The sequence below is a fragment of the Mustelus asterias genome, chromosome 2, assembly GCF_964213995.1.
Source record: "Mustelus asterias chromosome 2, sMusAst1.hap1.1, whole genome shotgun sequence".
Lineage (NCBI taxonomy): Eukaryota > Metazoa > Chordata > Chondrichthyes > Carcharhiniformes > Triakidae > Mustelus > Mustelus asterias.
In genome coordinates, this window is record NC_135802.1 from 77,797,153 (window position 1) to 77,816,855 (window position 19,703).

At 44.4% G+C, this 19,703-nt stretch overlaps 1 protein-coding gene across 1 annotated transcript in view; it reads right to left on the minus strand.

The window, feature by feature from the left end:
- calcr (calcitonin receptor) overlaps nucleotides 1–19,703 on the minus strand; it is a 304,999-nt gene that overhangs the window by 53,015 nt on the left and 232,281 nt on the right. Inside the window, exon 11 of the mRNA XM_078237649.1 lies at nucleotides 1,269–1,422. Coding sequence (XP_078093775.1) covers nucleotides 1,269–1,422 — 154 coding nt within the window. The remainder of the gene's footprint in view (nucleotides 1–1,268; nucleotides 1,423–19,703) is intronic.

The following is a 19,703-nucleotide window of genomic DNA, read 5'->3' on the forward strand; positions in this document are numbered from 1 at the left end:
GAGACCAGCTGGAGCAGGAGGAGCAGGAGGAGGAGGAGCAGGAGGTGAGGAGGAGGAGCAGGAGGAGGAGGAGGGGTGAGGAGGAGGAGGAGGAGGAGCGGCGAGGAGGTGAAGTGGACATCCTGCCATATGAAGAGCTGGAGGAAAGAGGGCGGGTGGCGATGGCAGGTGTCCGGCAGGGAAGGGCAGCGAGGGATGCCTTGATTGCCGCCCGCTTCACCTAGCTGGTGCTGTGCAGTGAGGGGGCTGCAACCAACACACATCCACCACACCCCAGGAGTAAGTGCAGCCGCCATTCCCCCTCCAAACTGACCTGGGCCCTCAAACCACCACATCACCCCTCCCCAGCCTCTCTCATCAGTGGGGAACTTGGGAGCGGTTAAAGATGCCACCTATTCCAACCTGCTTGAAGAAATTCAGGGCCACTTGCTCTGGGCCTTCAGATCTGACTGTAAGAGATGAAAGAACTCTGTGAGCAACTCATTCGTAATGCACAAGTGATACACATACTGCTCTTGTTTAGGTGGAGGTTGGGGAAATGATCCCCGAAGACCATGGGTGGGTAAAGCCTCCTCCTGAGAACCTTCCACCCTCTCCTCCTTCCTCTGTGGTTATATGCTTGTCTCCTTACTTGATGTTTCTGCTCCATCTGCTTCTCGTGGTACAACCTCAGGGCCAATGGCAAGTACAGCACCCATGACTGGGAAAAAGTGGTCAATGCTTGAAGTAAGAACCTTCTCTATGTGCAGCACCTCTCTCTGCAAACTTCACCAACTATAACAACTTTGGAAATCACCCAGCATTTCCAGCAACTCATATCAGGAGCCAGTAGATATTAATCAGCATCTAACCTGCAAATTATTACAGATTGCTTTAAATTGTGCTTCTGGGATGTACTTCCTGAGACAGAACACATATTCAACTGTACGCGTTTGAGAGCTCAAGCGACAGCGCTGAAAATGGCAGTGCTGTTGTCAACATGAAGATCTGTCTACTCTGTAAACTTGCAGCCTGATGCTGATACTAACATCCTCACCAAGATGTCGTTTGGCACATTATTTTGGTGCTGAAGCTGCACGTGCTGTGGAGCCCAATTTTGTTGCCACAGTCTGCATACTTGCATACGTATATGACATAAGGTACATCAAAATTTATCTGCGAGTAAATTCTTGATAACATAATCTTGGCAACAGTCGTTCATTTGTTTCTTTGATCTCAAAAAGAAGAAAAAGAGAACCATGCTCTGGTTTGTCTGATGTAATACATACCCCAGCCCAGAAGGTAATACCAGTGCAGATGCTGTTCCTCAGCAAACACCGCCACCACGATGAGTGTGTGCAGGTAGATCCCTTCACAAAGCATCCAGAAGTAATTGCAGCCCAGCATGTACTGGAGGAAGAAATGCAGCACTTTACAGCCCACCTGTGGAGACAGCCACAACTTTGTCTTTAACACGAGGCCATTCAAACACGAGAACGTTTTCTATTCCATGTACAGAGAAGATTAAGGATTAACCTTTGAGAGTCACTTAAAGCAGCAGTTCTCTCAAAAGGTAGAATAAAAAGCTTTTTAGTTTTCATAACATGAGCATTATCTCTAAGGGTAGACTTTTCTCGGATGCCGAATCATTTTAAGTCAACAGAGGAAATTCAAAATTCAAAAAGTTCCAAATCCATACTTCAGTGTTATTAATTATATTTATGAAGAACAGATACATTAATATATCCTAAGATCCACTTTAGGATCCAGGCAAGTCAGCTGTTGCTGGATCCTCCTGTCTGGTGCATTCAGCAGTTCTAACAGTCCATCAAAACATTCCCATCTGCCTGAAATGATTTGAATTATCACTTGTCAACTTGTATTATGAACTCACCAAAGCAAAGCTTAAATGCAGTATGAGAATGGAACAAATTGTTCTGTTAAGTACAGCAATAATAAAGCCTGTTTTTCTTTTTTTAGTAAAAGAGCAGATTAAAGGTCAAACAATGTGGAGCAGATGTTGGTAACATTACTCATGTTACATACCTAGGTCCAGAGCTTAAGGTGTAAATGAAAAGTGACCATATATGTTCTTGTTGACTTCAGCCTTATCCTCATTTTTGATCCAGGAGCCTGCAGGCAAACATGCCAGCATTTGCTTGTTGTGCTCCCCACATGGTAAGCTTCCCCCTTCCCCACCTGCGACTGGGTGAATACCTGCTGTGGCAGGATAAAGCCGTTAAGGGATTATTAATTTTCCACTTGAACGCTTTTATTGGTGACGAGGCAGGAAGGCCAGTCACAGACCTCCCCATCACGTACTCAAGAAAGCAGAAAGGTGGCAGGGCCCCCACCTTCCTGATTAAATGCTCCCACCTCCTGCCCCGTGCCAGCAATCCTGCCATTGGGGAGGACATAAAATTCCACCCATTGTCTGAGGGAAGATACCTACCAACAATAACTCTGGGCCATATTTCATTTCTTAATTTAATACAATAATATGCAAGACCCTGGAAAAAACAACCAGTAAACTAGGTTCATTGATGCTCTGAACATTGTGTTTGTGGAAAATTGGAATACTTGAAATTCGCAAAAGAGGACATGGTCTCCATGGTGTAAAGCTTTGACTGCATGGTGCAGGAACTGGTGGGATACCACTGGTGGAGCTTTTGGATCTCACCCCCATGGAACACATGGGCCTCCAGGAACCTGAAGGGAAGAGGATCAGCAGGAGTACAGCCTGGGGCCCTCTAGCCAGACAACCCTGGGCCAATCTGACACCACCTCCCTGTGGACAACACACTTCCAGCCCCTGACACTAAGAAGGGAAGCAGTCAAACATCCATGCTGCCTGAAAGCAGGCCTAGACCCTCAAGGTCCCGGCCCCCCAGGGTACGCCTGCCAAGGTCATCTCAGGCAGATGGGTGTGGAAGTCAGCAGGCCGCCTTACTTTCAGCTGTGGCTCCTGGGGGTACACCTAGACGTAGCACAAGGGTGAGGAAGATTAAGAAACCGTAGGCACTTAGTGGGCACTGGTGAATAAGGCACTATTGTAGATAGGTCACCATTTTGTATTGAATGTTTAGCATTAAATCTTACTTCGTTCACCCAAAGAGCCTCCACCCTGTTTGTTCATGCCTGAGGCAACCACCGGCTCACCCAGTGCCTCATCCCTGTAAAGTGCGAGAATGGCAGTGTTATTTCTTTCCCTCGCCTGCGACACAGTAAGGTGGTGCTTTTGCTGGCATGCCCCCCCCCACCCCCAACTCCCATCAATGGAAGGGTAAAATCTCTAATTTCATTCCATCAAAGTGCACTCCTCTCATGTCTAGCATTGTTCTCGAGTGATCACAAGGCCAAGGGCTGTTGAGGTGCTGCCAGGCTGCCCACCCTGGCTGTAAGATGGATGTGAACACCAGGACCCCCAACATGGGTGGGGCTTGTATTAACTGACACTGTGAATTCCATGTTTCTGAGCCCTATGATAAGCCCATTTGATGGCAGGACGCGTTGTCTCTCTGTCAGGCAGGAGTCAGACATATCACTGAGGATAAGAGGAGCATCGCTCTGTCCTCAATGTAAGTCAGCATCATTCTCCTGCAGAGTCCAGCCAATGGCTTCAGTGCTCGATTCATGATGCCTGGCAACAGCTTGGGAACATACCGCTGGCACCACATGACTGGTTAGATGTTAGTCCTCATGGTGGAAGAGCTAGTCGCTCCTAGTCCTGCTTATCCCCAAAGCAAGATGCTATGAGGCCATTCCTACTGCTTTGGCCCAGGTCTTCTTCCATCTAATCCTCTGCATGGTCACCCTCACTGCCCTCCTCCTCCTCTGAGGAGATGTGGTGCTCCTCCATCTCCTCCAGGTCCAGGTGGTCTCTCTTGCGCAACGCCAGCTTCTGGGGAGCACAATGACGTGGGAGATCCACTAGGGGCTATATTATAGGGCACCCTCCAGACCGGTCCAGACACTGGAACCGCATCACCAGCAGGCCCATCACCTGTAAGCTGGTAGGTTCGAGTGTTGAGAGGACTTGGTTAACTCAGTGGCCAGGGTGTGGAGCAGATTAATTGTGAGTAAGGGAGAGTCAAACAAAAAGACCCTAAAAAAGTCCAGCCCAAAAATGGTTGCAATTATAATGGGTTGTTGAATAATAAATTGGATAAAAGGAGGAGGAAGGTCAAAAAATAATGTCAGAAAGTCCACAAGATTCCCTCATTTAAATTGGGATGCAACTGACCTACCATCCAAATTCAGAATGTTTAAATAGCTAACAGAGCTATGGTTTTCTGATTCAGGTGTGTCTGAACCCGATAAGGCAGTCATAAATTGGAAATGAAAGTGTACCAAGGCTGAACACGTCAAGAGAGCTAAAGGATCCCCAAAAGATATTGACCAAACCAGCAGACCATTTCACAATCGGATCAAACTTTTGTATTCATCGACTAAAATTCATGTCATTTTGACAACAGCCTGCAGAATCCATAGATCACTTCGTCAGCAGATGCAGAGAAACAAGGTGAAGTGATTTTTTTGGAAGCAGAGTTAGTGCAAAGAATTATATACTTGGTGATCGCATCCACTTCCATGGACGAATGCCGGAAAGATCTGCTAGACATACCCAAAAGATAAAGCATCGAAGAGGTACTCATGGATGGGCACAAGTATGAAGTGATCCATGTAGGTGAACAGAGCTCACAAGTCCGAAATGCAACCCCAATGTTGACACACTTACTAGTATGCACGTACCATGGAAATGCTCAGCTTTCCATCAATTTGGCAAAGCATGTGGCACAAAGGGTCATTGGTAGTGGCAATGCCTAGAGCAAAAGGCCATTCACAGATTCAAACAGACCATACAAAATGGGTACCTTCAAGCAATAAGAATGACCATCCGGTATCCTGTCAGAAACACATACACGAGGTGACTGACAAAACCAAAACATGACAATGATGTGCACAATGAGATGAAGAATGGGGAACACATGATTCCCACCATCAACTTGTGGAAATATGGATGTTATCACTCACCCACACATGCATGGATTGGACAAGAAGACTCGCAAGAGAGATAGTCTGTTAGCCGGGTAGGAACTTTGAAGTCTTCATCAAGATGTGCGAGGCATGTCAAGAGCTTATGCAAGTCCACAAAAAGAACCATTGATTTCATATAATGTTCCTGCACATTCCTGGTGAAAAGTCTGGCCTCTTTCATGTCCATGGCACTGACTCCACCATCATCATCGACTACTTCACCAAATACCCCATTATTCAACTATTGCACAATATATCAAATGCAACTGTTGCACACACTCGACGTGCTATTTACAGTTTATTTGGTGTGCCCCGAGAGGCCATTATTGACAACGGTGTGCAATTTATTGGTAAGCTGTTTCAGGACATGTGTGAGAAGTGGAATGTCAATCATAGTACTCCTTTTCCTCATTACCCTAGGTCTAATGGCCTAGCTGAACAAATGATTTGTACAGTGAAATCTCTCATTCTCAAATATAGACAGTCCTAGCAAGATCTGCACATTGCAATATTATATCTGTGAGTGACACTTTTAAGTGCAACTATTCCATCACCAGCAGAGCTAATTTTTTGCAGACCAAAGCTTACCAATGAACCTACTCTTACCCATTCTACTTATTCAGAAATGAGAAAGCAATTTTTAAAACTGCAAGAGAAAATCACCAATGTGCACGATAAAAATGCGGGTATAGAATTGCCAAGTTTCGAGTTGTAACATGTTTGCATCCTGAATCCCACAGAAGGTACATGAAAACCGGCTGATGTGACAAAGATGTGTTCAGACCCAAGGGCGTCTGAAGTTCATACACACGAAGGTGCAATGGTGAGACACAACCGGGGACAAATCAGGTCCATTCCAGCTCCTCAACCGCCATCCAGTCATACTGCAAAAACAACATCTCAAATGCAACCAGGAATAACATCCAAGAATGATAATGCCACAGATTACTGTGAGCAATTAAAGAAACCTCCAGGCAAGGTTTCTGTTACAAGATCTGTTTGTGTCAGCAGATTTCCATTATGCTTTCGAGTGTCATAGATTCACTAATCTTATACACTTGCATAAAGGTCACTAAACATGAACATGTATTGTAAATAGCTATACATCTTCGGAAGGGGGGGGGGATATCTTTAAAAAGAAAGGGGTATGTTGTAATATGCCATTAATGCATAGGAGAATCACATCACCAGAAGGAGATCTATGTCATGCAATCTCGTTTAATTTTGTTTTTACTTTTAAGCAGAGCACACAGCACTGTTACTGGTGGCTTCAAGCTTTATACCTTTGAACATACATTTCCATGTGCCTAGTCTCAATAAATGGACCCACAGCATGTTTACCCAGCCATTTATGTGATTGCCACCTTAATATCATTATAAAAAATGATACAAATCATTGAGATTTGCATTGGTCTCCTGCATCCTATCCATTATTATTGCTGCTTCTTTGCCACTGTGTATTTTCTCAACTGTTACGAAAAACCTAAACTTCAATTATCTCTCTTTTGCCTTTTCAACCTTCAGGCTCTTCCAGCGTGTAGTGGATCACAGAAGACTGTAAGGTTGAGCAAACTAAAGTTGGATTTTGGTCCGTTGAGTATTGCTTTAAACTAGATTAATGAACTGTGACTCCTTCTCAAAATAGTTTAATTCCACTTTCCCTTGGCTTGGATCAACTTTCTGCTGTATTCCAGGAGCATTTTTTGTCGGATCCTATTAGCAGAGCGTGTTTCAAGGATACATAATTGTTTTCTGGTGAGTGTAATGGTAGTTGTTGCATTGGATCCTAACCAGTTGTGTTTGTGTATAGTGGTGGAGGAATCTGAAGTGAAATAGCCTCTGGCAGTTTTGTGCCAGTCTGCAGCCCAAACCAAATATTTCAGGGAAATGTTATCTCATGTAAATCAAATATGCTCGTTTCCAAATCCAATATAAAAGTTTCTTAAAATACATGTTCCTTCCACTGTTTATTATTTTATAGGCAACTTGCACCATGCAAAGGCAATAAGCCTAATTTTACTCAAATCTTATTGTTTCACTAAAGCAGAGAAGATCTTTTTTGTTGAACGGTTTATATCAAAAACAAAAACATTTCCATTCGTAGCTGGTGAAATGTTATCATCTGAAAAATTTGTCCTTGTTCCAGGTCTGAGTTTGGCTGCCAGGTTAGTCTTGGGCTGGATTTAATTAGTAGTTGACATTTAAGACAAATGAATTCAGTTGAACTGACAGATAACTATGCTGTGAATGTCCTTTCATCATTAATAGTGTGGCAGAGATTGTATTTTTTTTTTCCAACATTAATATAGCTTGCAGTCAGAGTTCAGAAAAGTGCCACCAATTTTCAATGCAAGTGGTAAGAGGCTAAGAGCCGATCTTTGGGAGGACATCGCTATTATTTCAGTTGAGAGTAATTTATTTCCTTTGTATAATTTTCTAATCTTGCAGTGAAGTTGTGAATTATGAAATTGGAGTTACCTAGTCCAAGTTGTTAGGCTGGTATGTGCTTTAAATTGTCAATTCAAGATGTTAACACTGTCAGATTGAAATGGTGATAAGCGATATAATACATTAAGTATTCATTACAAATACAGCTTAATGTCCTTCCAGCAACTTTAGTCTAATTTGCTCCTTAGGTAAATATTTTTTTAAAAAAAGATTTCTGGAAGAGACATTTATATTGTATTTTCCCCAAGTTCCTGCTCTCCCACCTAGATTTACTGTTTTCCTTCATCCACCTATTTGGTTTGAGAAGCAGCCAACAGGGCTGTCCAACATGTGGCCTCCTCCAATTTACTTCATGGTCAGCCAACAGGAGACACCTGTTATGGAACAAACGGGTTTTTTTTGTTCCAAGTTAGAAAACATCAAAACCACTGTTCTAGATGACAACTCAATAATTTGTTGGGGTGTACAAAGAACAGGTTGACCTGCAACTCAAAGAGGATTACTTGTTGAATGAAATAACCTTCCACTTTCCTTTAAGGAATGTACAATTTCTCCTCGGTACCCCAATGCCAATTTGCAGTCCATCACTAAGTTGGAGCACTTGGTCTCTGTTCAATAAGCCTCTATACCACGTCTGAGAACAGGAAGGCATCTGGTGATATACAGATATATGGGGCTCCAGTAGATGTCTCTATTTTCCGCCCTTAAATCTGTGTGGAACATTTTTTCATTGTTGCATGTTATTTACTGGTGATTTTTACTCGCACTGAAATTTTCCGTTCTGAGAAACCTAATTCTGCATAAAGTGCTTTGAGGTCAGTTGCAGGCATCAGAAAAGTGCAAAATTATAGTCCTCTCTACAAGAAAATAGGAAAGCATAGCACTGGAAAAGACTCTACAGTTCAATTTTGGCCTGTCCCATAAACTAATAGGTGTCAATTTCCTACAAGGTTGTGATGGAAGCTGACCAAAATCACAATCAGGAGGGGGGGTCAGAGGTCATGATTCACAAGGCTATCATTTGTATTTCTCCTGACTCCATATACAATTGAATGATAGTGGCTTGCAAAGGTTACCTGCAAAGGTAACTCTAATGAGTGCCTGTTAGGGTGCAAGTAGATCATGTTTTCTTGAATGTAGCAAGGATCAGTGCTGAATGTCACAGATAAAACAAAAAACTGTAAAGGAGGGCTGAAACAGGCAATGGACTCCTTAACTGTCCCTTATTCTAGAGTTATTTTGTAAATATAGGTGTCCATTCAACACCTGAAAATCAAGAGTGGGGCCACTGAATTTCTAAATCCAGCTTCTCTCTTCTGGATTTGAATCTGTACACTTAATTGTTTCCAGGTTTGGTGGCAATTTTGAATTTGGGGTTCAACGTATCTATTTCCTTAAGAATCTTGACTATTCAAATAATGGGCAGAATTTTGTCAACATAGTTGGAAAAGCAGGTAGCCAGTACGCATTGGCCAGTAGGCAAAACTTCCCCCCTCAAGTGTATGGGCAATAGCCAATTAAGTGGCTGCTGCTGGAGTTGCCTCTCTGTTCAGGACTGCAGCCCACCCCTGCAGAGCTGACAGCCCAATCGGAAGACCAACAGTTCAGGAGCCTCGGCAACGCCACCTGGAACAGTGCTTGCTTTGAAAGCAGGCAGGGATCCTGTAGCCTATAACAGGTTTACAAAGATTTACAAAAACATCTTGCAAGTGATGGAAGGGAAACATCTCTGAGGAAATTGTTCGGACCCCAGAGCTGTCCTCTCTGTCCCCTCTATGCTTCAAAAAAACTTGTCTTTGGACTGCAACTGAGACCGCAGCTTAAATTAGCTGTGACAAAGGGTCAGTCCACTGTAGGCAAAATGCTGAAGGCTTGGTAAAATGGCCCTTGATAGAGCCTCTGCACCTTTAAGTTGTCTGCGAGGGAAGAGGGCAACTCATCAGATCTCATTCCCGTGGTCAGTAAAATTCCCTGATGGCAGGGCATGGTCATGAAGCCAATCAGACATTTACAAGCCCCCTACCGCCCTTCCTGTCTCTTGGGTGCCAGTAAAATTCTGTCCACTATCTCCCTGAGTCATTTTTCCACAGGTAAAAACTGCCAGGCTCTTCAAACAGTCAGTATAGCTCAAATGACTTAAGCTTGGTAGAAGTTTCAACTATCAACATCATGGGAGGGTTACCATTAACCAGAAACCCAACTAGACTAGCTATACAAATACTGTGGCTACAAGAGCAGCTCAGAAGCTAAGAATCCCGCAGAGAGCAATTCACCCCCTGACCTCCCAAAGCCTGTCCACCAACTACAAAGGCACAAATCAGGAGTGTCACATAATAGTCTCCACTTTCTTGGATGAGTGCAGCTCCAATAACACTCAATAACACGCCCACTGCAGCAATTCACCTAGGCTCCTTCGACAACATCTCCCAAGCCCATGATCTCTACTACCTTGAAGGACAAGGGCGGCTAATGCATAGGAACACCATTATCTCCAAGTGACACATCATCCTGACTTGAACATGTATCCCCATTGTTCACTGTTGCTAGTTCAAAATTCTGGAACACCTTCCATAGCAGCACTGTGGGTGTACCTACACTATGGGTGTACCTACACCACATGGACTGCAGCAGTTCAAGACAGTTCACTACCACCTTCCCAAGGGCAATTAGGGACAGACAATAAGTGGCGCCCACATCAGTTGCACCTACAAAAGGGTGCAGAGGGGCAATTTTTTCACACAGAGGGTAGTGAGTGTCTGGAACGAGCTGCCAGAGGTAGTTGTAGAGGTGGGTACAATTTTGTCTTTTAAAAAGCATTTAGACAGTTACATGAGTAAGATGGGTATAGAGAGATATGGGCCAAATGCATGCAATTGGGACTAGCTCAGTGGTTAAAAAATAGGCGGCATTGACAAGTTGGGCTGAAGGGCCTGTTTCCATGCTGTAAATCTCTATGACCCCATGACTCTATCCCATGAATGAATATAAAACAAAGCAAGTTTGGTTGCTCTTTTCTGTACTGTCACCGATGCCCAGATATCCTTGCTGTCGTTTGCAATCAGAACTGTACACATTCTAATTGTGGCCAGTGGCCCGTAAATAATCATCATCACCATCTAGGATTTGTGCTTTATTCCTCTGGCTGCATACCTCAAAAACAAGCCCGTTTCTAACTGCTGCTGCAGATTGCCTTGTTAGTTTTCATTAATTTTCCGCCAATCCCACAAGGTCCCTCTCCTCCACTGTGTGCTACAGTCCTGAGCCATGTTGTTGATATTTTCCTTCCCTGATATAATTATTTTCTACTTGCCCACATTAAATGTAATTTGGAGTTCAGGTGTCTGCCTCCCCAACTTGTTTAGATTGTATGTGGCTTCTCACTTCCCCATTGTTTTGAGCACCTCTATCTGCAAACTTCAGCAGTTTCCTTTCTCTCCCCATCTTCATATCATATAAGTACACAGTATGCAGCAATACCCTGACACTGATCATTAGGGACTCCCTAGGAAGCCCTTCTCCTATCAACATCATTCCAATCACAATTACCCTTTGCTTCAGTTGATTGTCATCCCCTTTGCAAATTGCAAATGAAAATCCAATCAAAATAAAACTTCAAAGCTGTTGTCTAATGTAATAATGCTCAGAATAAAAGTGGAAATTTTAATCACATGTGGCATTCTTTGCATTCACCACATATAATGCCAATCACACATGCTAGATGTTTTGATCATTTTATTCAGTCTTTCCCACGCTGAAATGTGCTGTATCTGTAGGAAAAGGGAAGAGGTAAACTAACCTCTGGTAGAATGTCTTCCTATAAACATTAATATATCATGTGAAGCTGACACTCACAAATCTATGATATTTAAAGTATTTTAGCTGGCAACCAATTTGATGTATCACAAAAGGAAACAGAGAATTAAATTGGGAACAGAGAATGAATAGTGGAATAATTGGAAGTTGGCCATGCTGTAATGCTGCCCCAAGTAATTATCATATTGTTTTTAGACATGTTACTTAAACATAAATAATTCTCTCCCTCTGGGTTGTTTAATTTGCACCTTTCCCGGTATATATTTGTAAATATATGATAGAGAAAATTAGAATTGCTTTGGAAATTGGATAGTCAGATGCCCTTTCCTAGGGTAAAAAAGTCAAGTACTAGGGGATATAGGTTTAAAATGCATGGGGAAATATTTAGAGGAGATGTGTGAGGCAAGTTTTTTTACACAGAGAGTGGTGAATGTCTGGAACGCGCTGCCTGGGGAGGTGGTGGGAGCAGATACAATAGTAGCATTTAAGGGGTAACTAGACAAATACATGAATAGGATGGGAATGGAAGGATACGGACTCCGTAAGTGCATACGGTTTTAGTTTAGGCAGGCATCATGATCGGCACAGGCTTGGAGGGCTGAAGGGCCTGTCCTGTGCTGTACTTTTCTTTGTTCTTTGTTCTTGTTCTTGGAGGATGTGTGTCATTAACAAGCATTTAACATTTTTTCAAGCCTGTGTTGATAATTATGTCATCTGACTTTAAGAACAATGCAAATAATTATCTAGAAGTGATAGCAATACATATAATAAATAAATAATCCTTATAATGAATAAAAGTGAGACACTGAATTAAGGGTATTGTATCCAGTGAAGTTCACCCCACTCTGCATTTAGTCAGCTTTTACCTTCAGGGGTCCAACTGCCAAATTTGCCTTTCATTAAAGATTTTTTTCCCTAAAGAACAAAGATAGTTCATTTCATTTGTTCAGATTAGTTAAAACAACTTGGTCAGTTATGACCAGAAATATTGCTTCTTTCCAATAAAATCTAATTTATTTTCCACTGTGAAAAAGATAGCAGTAAAATCCAAACTAATTAACACCACTGTTTGATCAAAGTTTTGAAAGTCAGAGCATAGTCCTATACTGATATCTAGTTTCTGAAAATTCAATAATAAAATCAGGAAGTTGAGAAAAAGTTAGTGCAGCAATGATTGTTTTCAATACACTCTTCAGTGGAACCTTCTCTCTCCAGGTTTTTAATCCAGGTCTCATCATTTTTCTGTAATTGTGGCAAATTTCTGTTGCGGTACCTTCTGTTGCAGGTGGAAACATGATTCTGACTGCTCTCTGGCTTGGATGTCCTGATAATCCTTGGTTACCAACCCTGACACGGGTATGTTCAGCAGAATTGGGAATTGTGTGTGGAATTTCCTGCCCATCAGGAGTTCAAATGTGGGTAGGCCACATTGCAAAGGGGTGGACCTGTATGTGAGCAGGGCTGCGGGGAGGTCCTTCTTTTTTAGGAGGGCTTTTACTGTATGGACCCCTCTTTCAGCTTCCCCATTTGACGATGGGTATCTTGGTGGGGTGTGTGGTGGCTGAACTGGATGTGGCGATGAAGTCCACAAGGTACTCATTTGAAAATTGTGAGCTGTTCTTGGACATAATCTGGGATGCCATGGTTCGGGAAGATCTCTATTAGTGCCTTTGTAGTAGTTGGGTACTGTTGCTTCAGCTCAATCTCTTGGGGGTGTTAATAATAATATAAAAGCATCAATCACTCGTAAGGGTTTGTGCAAAAACAGTGGGTTCATTTATTTGGAACAGGCACATGTGAATTATATACATGGATAGAAACAGAGGAGGAACATAGGAACAGGTGTGAGCCATTCAGCCCATTGATTCTGCTCTGCCATTCAATATGATCATGGCTGATCATCCGCTTTGATGCCTTTTTCCCACACTATCCCCATATCCCTTTATGCCATCGGTATTTAGAATTCTGTCAATCTCCGTTTTAAACATTCTCAATAACTGAGCTTCCACAGCCCTCTGGGGTGCAGAATTTCTAAATTCACAACCCTCTGAATAAAAAAAACTCCTCATCTCAGTCCTAATGGCTACTCCTTTATTTTGAAATTGTGTACTTCTCCTTGTTAATTTAATTTAGTTTATTTGGTTGGCCAAAAAGGTTGGTTCTAGACTCCCTAACCAGGGAAAACATCTTACCTACATCTATTGTCTTTTGTCTTTTAAAAAGCATTTAGATAGCTACATGGGTACGATGGGTATAGAGGGATATGGGCCAAATGCGGGCAATTGGGATTAGCTTAGGGGTTTTAAAAAAGAATGGGCAGCATGGACAAGTTGGGCCGAAGGGCCTGTTTCCATGCTGTAAACCTCTATGACTCTATGATTCTATCTGTTTAAGCATTTTGTAGGTTTCAATGAGGTCGCCTCTCATTCTTCGAAATTCTCAAGTATTCAGGCCAATTTTCCGGATTCACTTTTCAGAGGGCAGTCCTGCCTTCCCAGCAACAAGTCTGGTGAACTTTGTTCCCCCTCCTCTATGGCAATAATATCTTTCCTAAAGTAAGGAGACCAATAATTGCACTCCAGTTGCGGTCTATTCAAGGTTCTATACAATTTAAGCAAGACTTTGCTACTCCTGCACTCAAATCTTCTTGCAATATCGCTTGCTGCACCTGCATGTTAGTCTTCAGTGACTTATTGATGAGGATACCTGGGTCCTTTTGTACATCTACACTTTTGAATCTCTCACCATTTAAGAAATGCACTGCACATCTGTTCCTCCTACCCAAGTAGATAACCTCAAATTTTCCCACATTATACTCCACCAGCCATGTTCTTGTCCACTCACAAATTCTGTCCAAGTTCCCTTGAAGGTGCTTTGCATCTTCCTCACAACACACATATTCACCTAGCCTTGGGTCATCCACAAAATTGAAAATATTACATTTTGTCCCCACATCCAAATCATTGACATATATTGCAAACAGCTGGGGCTCAAGTACTGATCCTTGCGATACTCCGCTAGTCACAGCCTGCCAAATAAGAATGACCCATTTATTCCTAATCTCCATTTCTGCCTGTTAACCAACCCTTAGTCCATGCCAGTATATTACCCCCTACCCCATGTGCTTTCATTTTGCTAACCTACCTCCTGTGGGGGGTTTTATCAAAAGCCTCCTGAAAATCCAAGTACACGATGTCCCCTTTATCAATTCTGTTACTAATATTCTCAAAAGATTCCGACAGCCTCATCAAACATGATTTCTCATTCATAAACCTATGCTGAAATGCCCGATCAGATCATTATTATCTAATGTTCAGAAAACAAAGTTAGTTTTAAGGGATTTATATTTGTATTGGTACTAAGTGGGTTTAATTCAATGTTTGTATGCTTGGAAGGGTAAAACCTATAGTTAGATTCATGCTGGACAGATGTGTTTGAATGTGTGGGTGTTGGTTCAGTTCCATTGTGGTTCTATTGTGCTTAAAGAGGGTTACGGCGGGAAGAGTAAATAGATATGGCAGAGTTAGCAGTGGTTGCTTCGCAACTGGGAGCCTTGTAAAATAGGAAAGCATTTGAGTTTTAGTTTTTAGCTGAATTTTTTGCAGTAGTACACTGGGAGTGAACATCTCTCAACTCTGCCAGAAGAAAGACTAGACAGGACAAAGAAACTGCAAAGAGGCAGACTTCTGAAAGGCCCAGATCCAGTCCAGATAACCAGGGAATTGGGACGTGAAGAATCTCTTAAGAAGACTGAAGCAAAGAGAACAGAGATGAAGGTATTGTTCAGGGAAGAACTCAAGGGGGGAAGCAGACAAAGGGCTCGATTTTACCATCAAGTTGCACCCGTTTTCGGGCGTGAAAATTTGGTAGAGCTGGGCATGAGGCAAGTAGCACGATCCACGACTGCCTTTTTGAATGCATTTAAATTGAATTAATGGCTGGACGCCCAACTTTACCAGCCCTTCCCCCTCTACCATCCCCTTAATGGGGAGGCGATGGCCTAGTGGTATTAACGCCAGACTATTAATCCAGAAACTCAGCTAATGTTCTGGGGATCCAGGTTCGAATCCTGCCATGGCAGATGGTGGAATTTGAATTCAATAAAGAAATCTGGGATTAAGAATCTACTGATGACCATGAAACCATTGTCAAGTGCCCTCTGAGACTGGGCCACGCTCTGCAAGTCCTCAGCCATGGCCCTCTGAGACTGGGCCCCATTCTCAACGGCTGTTGCCATAGCCCGCTGTGTCTCAGCACTGTCCCACTGTGTCTCCTGCAAGCTCTTGAGCCTCTTAGCCATGGGCCACAGAATCTTAAGAATCCTGTTCAGTTCCTCAGCTGTGGCCCGCTGTGACTCGGCCGCGGCTCTCTGGGACTCCACTGTAGCCTGCTGTGACTCGGCCATCACTTGGAGCCTGCCACTCATGGTGAGGATCCCCTGCCCCAGGCTTTCCACTGCAGATGCCACCCTTGCAGTGTTGGCCTGGGAAGCACGCAAGACAGGCAATAGCTACTCCACCTGAAAGCTTTGGGACTCCTCCCAGCAGCCTTGCAGTCGGTCCAGCATGGCTGTCAACCTCACCTGCATTCCCTGGCTCTGTTGCTGCACGAGGGGGCATGGCTTTAAATTGAGGGGGGGTAGTTATAGAACCGATGTCAGGGGTAGGTTCTTTACCCAGAGGGTGGTGAGGGATTGGAATGCCCTGCCAGCATCAGTAGTAAATGCGCCTAGTTTGGGGGCGTTTAAGAGATCCGTAGATAGGTTCATGGACGAAAAGAAATTGGTTTAGGTTGGAGGGTCACAGTTTTTTTTTAACTGGTCGGTGCAACATCGTGGGCCGAAGGGCCTGTTCTGCGCTGTAATGTTCTATGTTCTATGTTCTATCTTCAGCAGCTGAGGGAGAAGTGATCTCAGAGGCTCAGCATGTAGCCTGGGGCCAGCTGAATCCTCGCCTCCGGCAGGCCCCTGCATGCCAGGGGCCTCGGACGTTCCCTCCACCCGATGAACATTATTAGATGTGTTGTGCTCAGCAGAAAGTGACCCAGAAGCCTCACCACTAACTGGACCCACCGACATGTCAGTATATGGGATGATGAGTTGTGAGGTGGCAGCTGATGCCAAAACGGTGCCACCCTCAGAGGTCCCTTCACCCATGTCCTCCGAGGACTTGTCCGAGCTGTCTGGACCAGGGGGGGGGCGGGAGCTGTAGCCGGGGCCTGTAGTCCAGAAGGCCCCGGTGCATCCGGATCTGTCCCTGCAACACAGGACACAAGGTTAAGTGCGAGGGAGGGAGAGGAATCCGGGATGCCAAACACATGATTCACATTTCTCCATTGAACGTAGAACAAAGCACCAAGAAAATTACATCACAGAAACAGGCCCTTCGGCCCTCCAAGCCTGTAGCGACCAGGCTGCTCATCTGATTTGTAACCCCCTACCCTTCCGGGGACCATATGCCTCTATTCCCATCCCATTCACATAGTTGTAGAGATGCGCTTTAAAGGTCACTATCATATATGCATCCATGACCTCCCCTGACAGCAAGTTCCAGGCACGCACTATACTCTCTGTGCAAATAAACATGCCTCGTACATCTCCTTTGGACCTTGCCCCTCGCACCCAAAACTTGTACCCCCGAGAAGTTGCCTCAAAGAGAGTGGAAGGATGACAGGTGCTCACGTCTTGACGGCAGCCCGACCATGCTGTCACTGACAGCCCGCATCTCCGCTTCTCTGGAGAGCTCCAGCACCCACTCCTCAAAGGGGATGAGGACCCGGAGTTCTGGCTCACCACCCTCTGTCTTCATCCTGTCATGGGTGTTGTGCTCGATCTTCTCCTGTGGAGACAGAAGGAGCCATGAAAGAAATGGTGGCGTGACTCCTGCAGAGGGTGGTGGCCCTTAGAGGGCAAGCGCAGTTGAGCATTGGGAGGAAAGGAAGGAGGTGCTTGGGGGTCAGGAGCTGGAAACATGCAGGGTGCTGGGGATGGGAGGATCTGGGGGAGATATGGGGGAAGATGCAAAATGGGGTTCAGCACTCACCCTTGCTGCCCAGATGAGGTCATTGACTTTTTTCCGGCACTGCTTCCTGGTTCGGGGGGGGCCAGTGTCCTGGCACTGACCGAGGCGGCGACTTCCTCCCAGGCCGCATTTCCATCAGCCCCCCTGGGTCTGCGTCCTCCTGGGGGGAAGAGGGTGTCCCGCCTCACCTCTGCTGCATCCAGCAGCCTCCCCAGGTCGTCCTCAGAGAATCGGGGGGCTGGTCGTGTGCACATTTTGTACAGGAATGCCTGCCTGCCTGTCCATTCTTGAGTTTTTAATGGAGCTGCCCCTCATTAGGGCAGATCAGCTGCAGGCAGTTTGGCAGAACATTCCAGCAAGTTCCATGCAGTTTGCTTCTTAGCATTGAGGGGAAGGCAAGTGAGCACTTGCAGGTGTGCTGATGGGAAGGGGGTCAGAAGGTGGATGAGTGCCTCAATGTTTGGGGACAGGGGAGAGAGAGAGAGGTATCACACAGCCATCGGAGCCTGGAGGAGAGGGGGGCCTTGTGCGAGAAGGTCCGAGGTGGAGGTGAGGGTGATCACTCTGCTTGATATCTGTAGGGTGGACGGGGGATGGTGGATCTCTCTGCCTGAGATGAGTAGGGGGAAGGGGGGTCCGCTGCCACTCTGCCTGAGATTGTTGGGGGAAGGGGGAGGGGGCCACGATAGGTCTGGGGGATAAGGGGGTCAGTAATGTTGTGGGGGTGGGGCAATTTTTGGGGGGCCGGGGGAGGCATTATCCAGTCTGGGTGTGATGTGGTAGGGGAGCAGCATTCTATCGGTTTTTTCGTGAGCATGCGCAGGTGGAGGCACCGATCGGGGCTGCAGGATTTCGGGCGCGATAAGCCCTAACCACAGGTTTGTGCAGCGTGATTTGGACTGGCTGATATTTTTGCAGGCAGACTGCGTATGGGGGCGCCGGAGAACGGGTCTAAAAGTCGGATCTGAAACACTCCCAGATTCAAGTCCACCCAGCAGTTAGAATCAAAATGGTAAAATAGGGCCCAAAGTTTTATGAGTAAAAGAGACAGCTGCAGTAACCAGGGCTAAAGTGGGAAAGCAGGCTTCAGATAAATCAAATGTTTGATGCCATTTTAATAGAATCTGGGAGCTAAGAATTTAAATTTAAACAATTGTGTACAGTTTGTACAGCAGTTAAGACAAGGACATCTTAAAGGGGGAGGTGTAAACTCCTGGACCGGATTCACTGTTAAAAGTGGAGTGGAAGTTTTGTTTGAAAGAGTAATTTGGAACACCAGGAGTGGATTTCAGAATACAAACTGCTGAAGCAGTTGGAAAGGATTGTTGGGAAAGAAGATTTTAAAGCATGGTTTTTTTGGGGAGTAGAATTTGGAATCTCTCGTGACAATCATCTGGGGGGATTCTGAGGAGAAATCTACAGACTCTAGCTTGGGTTCAGAGTGGAGAGTGTATTTTACCACAGCCAACCTGTGCGTTTAAAGGTACTTTGTGTTACCAAGACCACTGTAGCTTTAGATATATTTTGTCATCTGTGTTACCCTTAAAATCTGTGTGCATTTGTATGCTGAGGAGGGAGCAAAGGAGTATCGTATCATAGTCTGACTTTTCATGGTTGATAAATGCTTTTGTTCTTGTTGTTAAAACTAATTAGTGGCTCTGTGATTTTGTTCCTCTATGGTAACAAAAAATAAAAATTATCGTCTTTTGAGCCAGGATTCCATTCTGGAATCTTCTAATCCAGTTATAACATCAACAGGAATCATAACACTAAGTGTCCATTTATCACACTCTTAATAATAGATTCTTGAATTTTCCCCTTTGTTAATGTAAGGCTAACATATCAGTAGTTCCCTGTTTTCTCTCTCCCTACCTTCTTAAATCATGGGGTGATACTTTCCTCCTTCCAATCTGGAGGAACCGTTCCAGAATCTATGGAATTTTGGAAGATGATCACCAGTGCAACCATTGGCCGGAACTTTACCGCCCCATCCGCCACGGGAATCGGAGTGGGTAAGGGACAGACCATGGAAAGATTTGTTGACCTCGGGATAAGTGATGCTATAAAATTGCACCCATTATCTCCATAGATGCCTCTTTCAACACTCTGAGATGTAGAATATCAGGTCCCCGGGACTTATTAATCTTCTGTCCCACTGATTTCTCAATACAACGTTCTTACTTATACCGATTTCCTTCAATTCCTCATTCTCCCTCGTCCCTTGGATTCCTAATTCTGGGAGAATTCTTGTATCTTCCTCAACAAAGACAGACACAAAGTAATCATTTAGATTCCCTGTCATTTCTCTATTCCCCAATATAAATTCTCCTGACCCTGTTTGTAATTGACTTACATCTATCTGAGCTGAAAGTTTCCTTTTTGCATATCCATGGAAACTTTTACAGT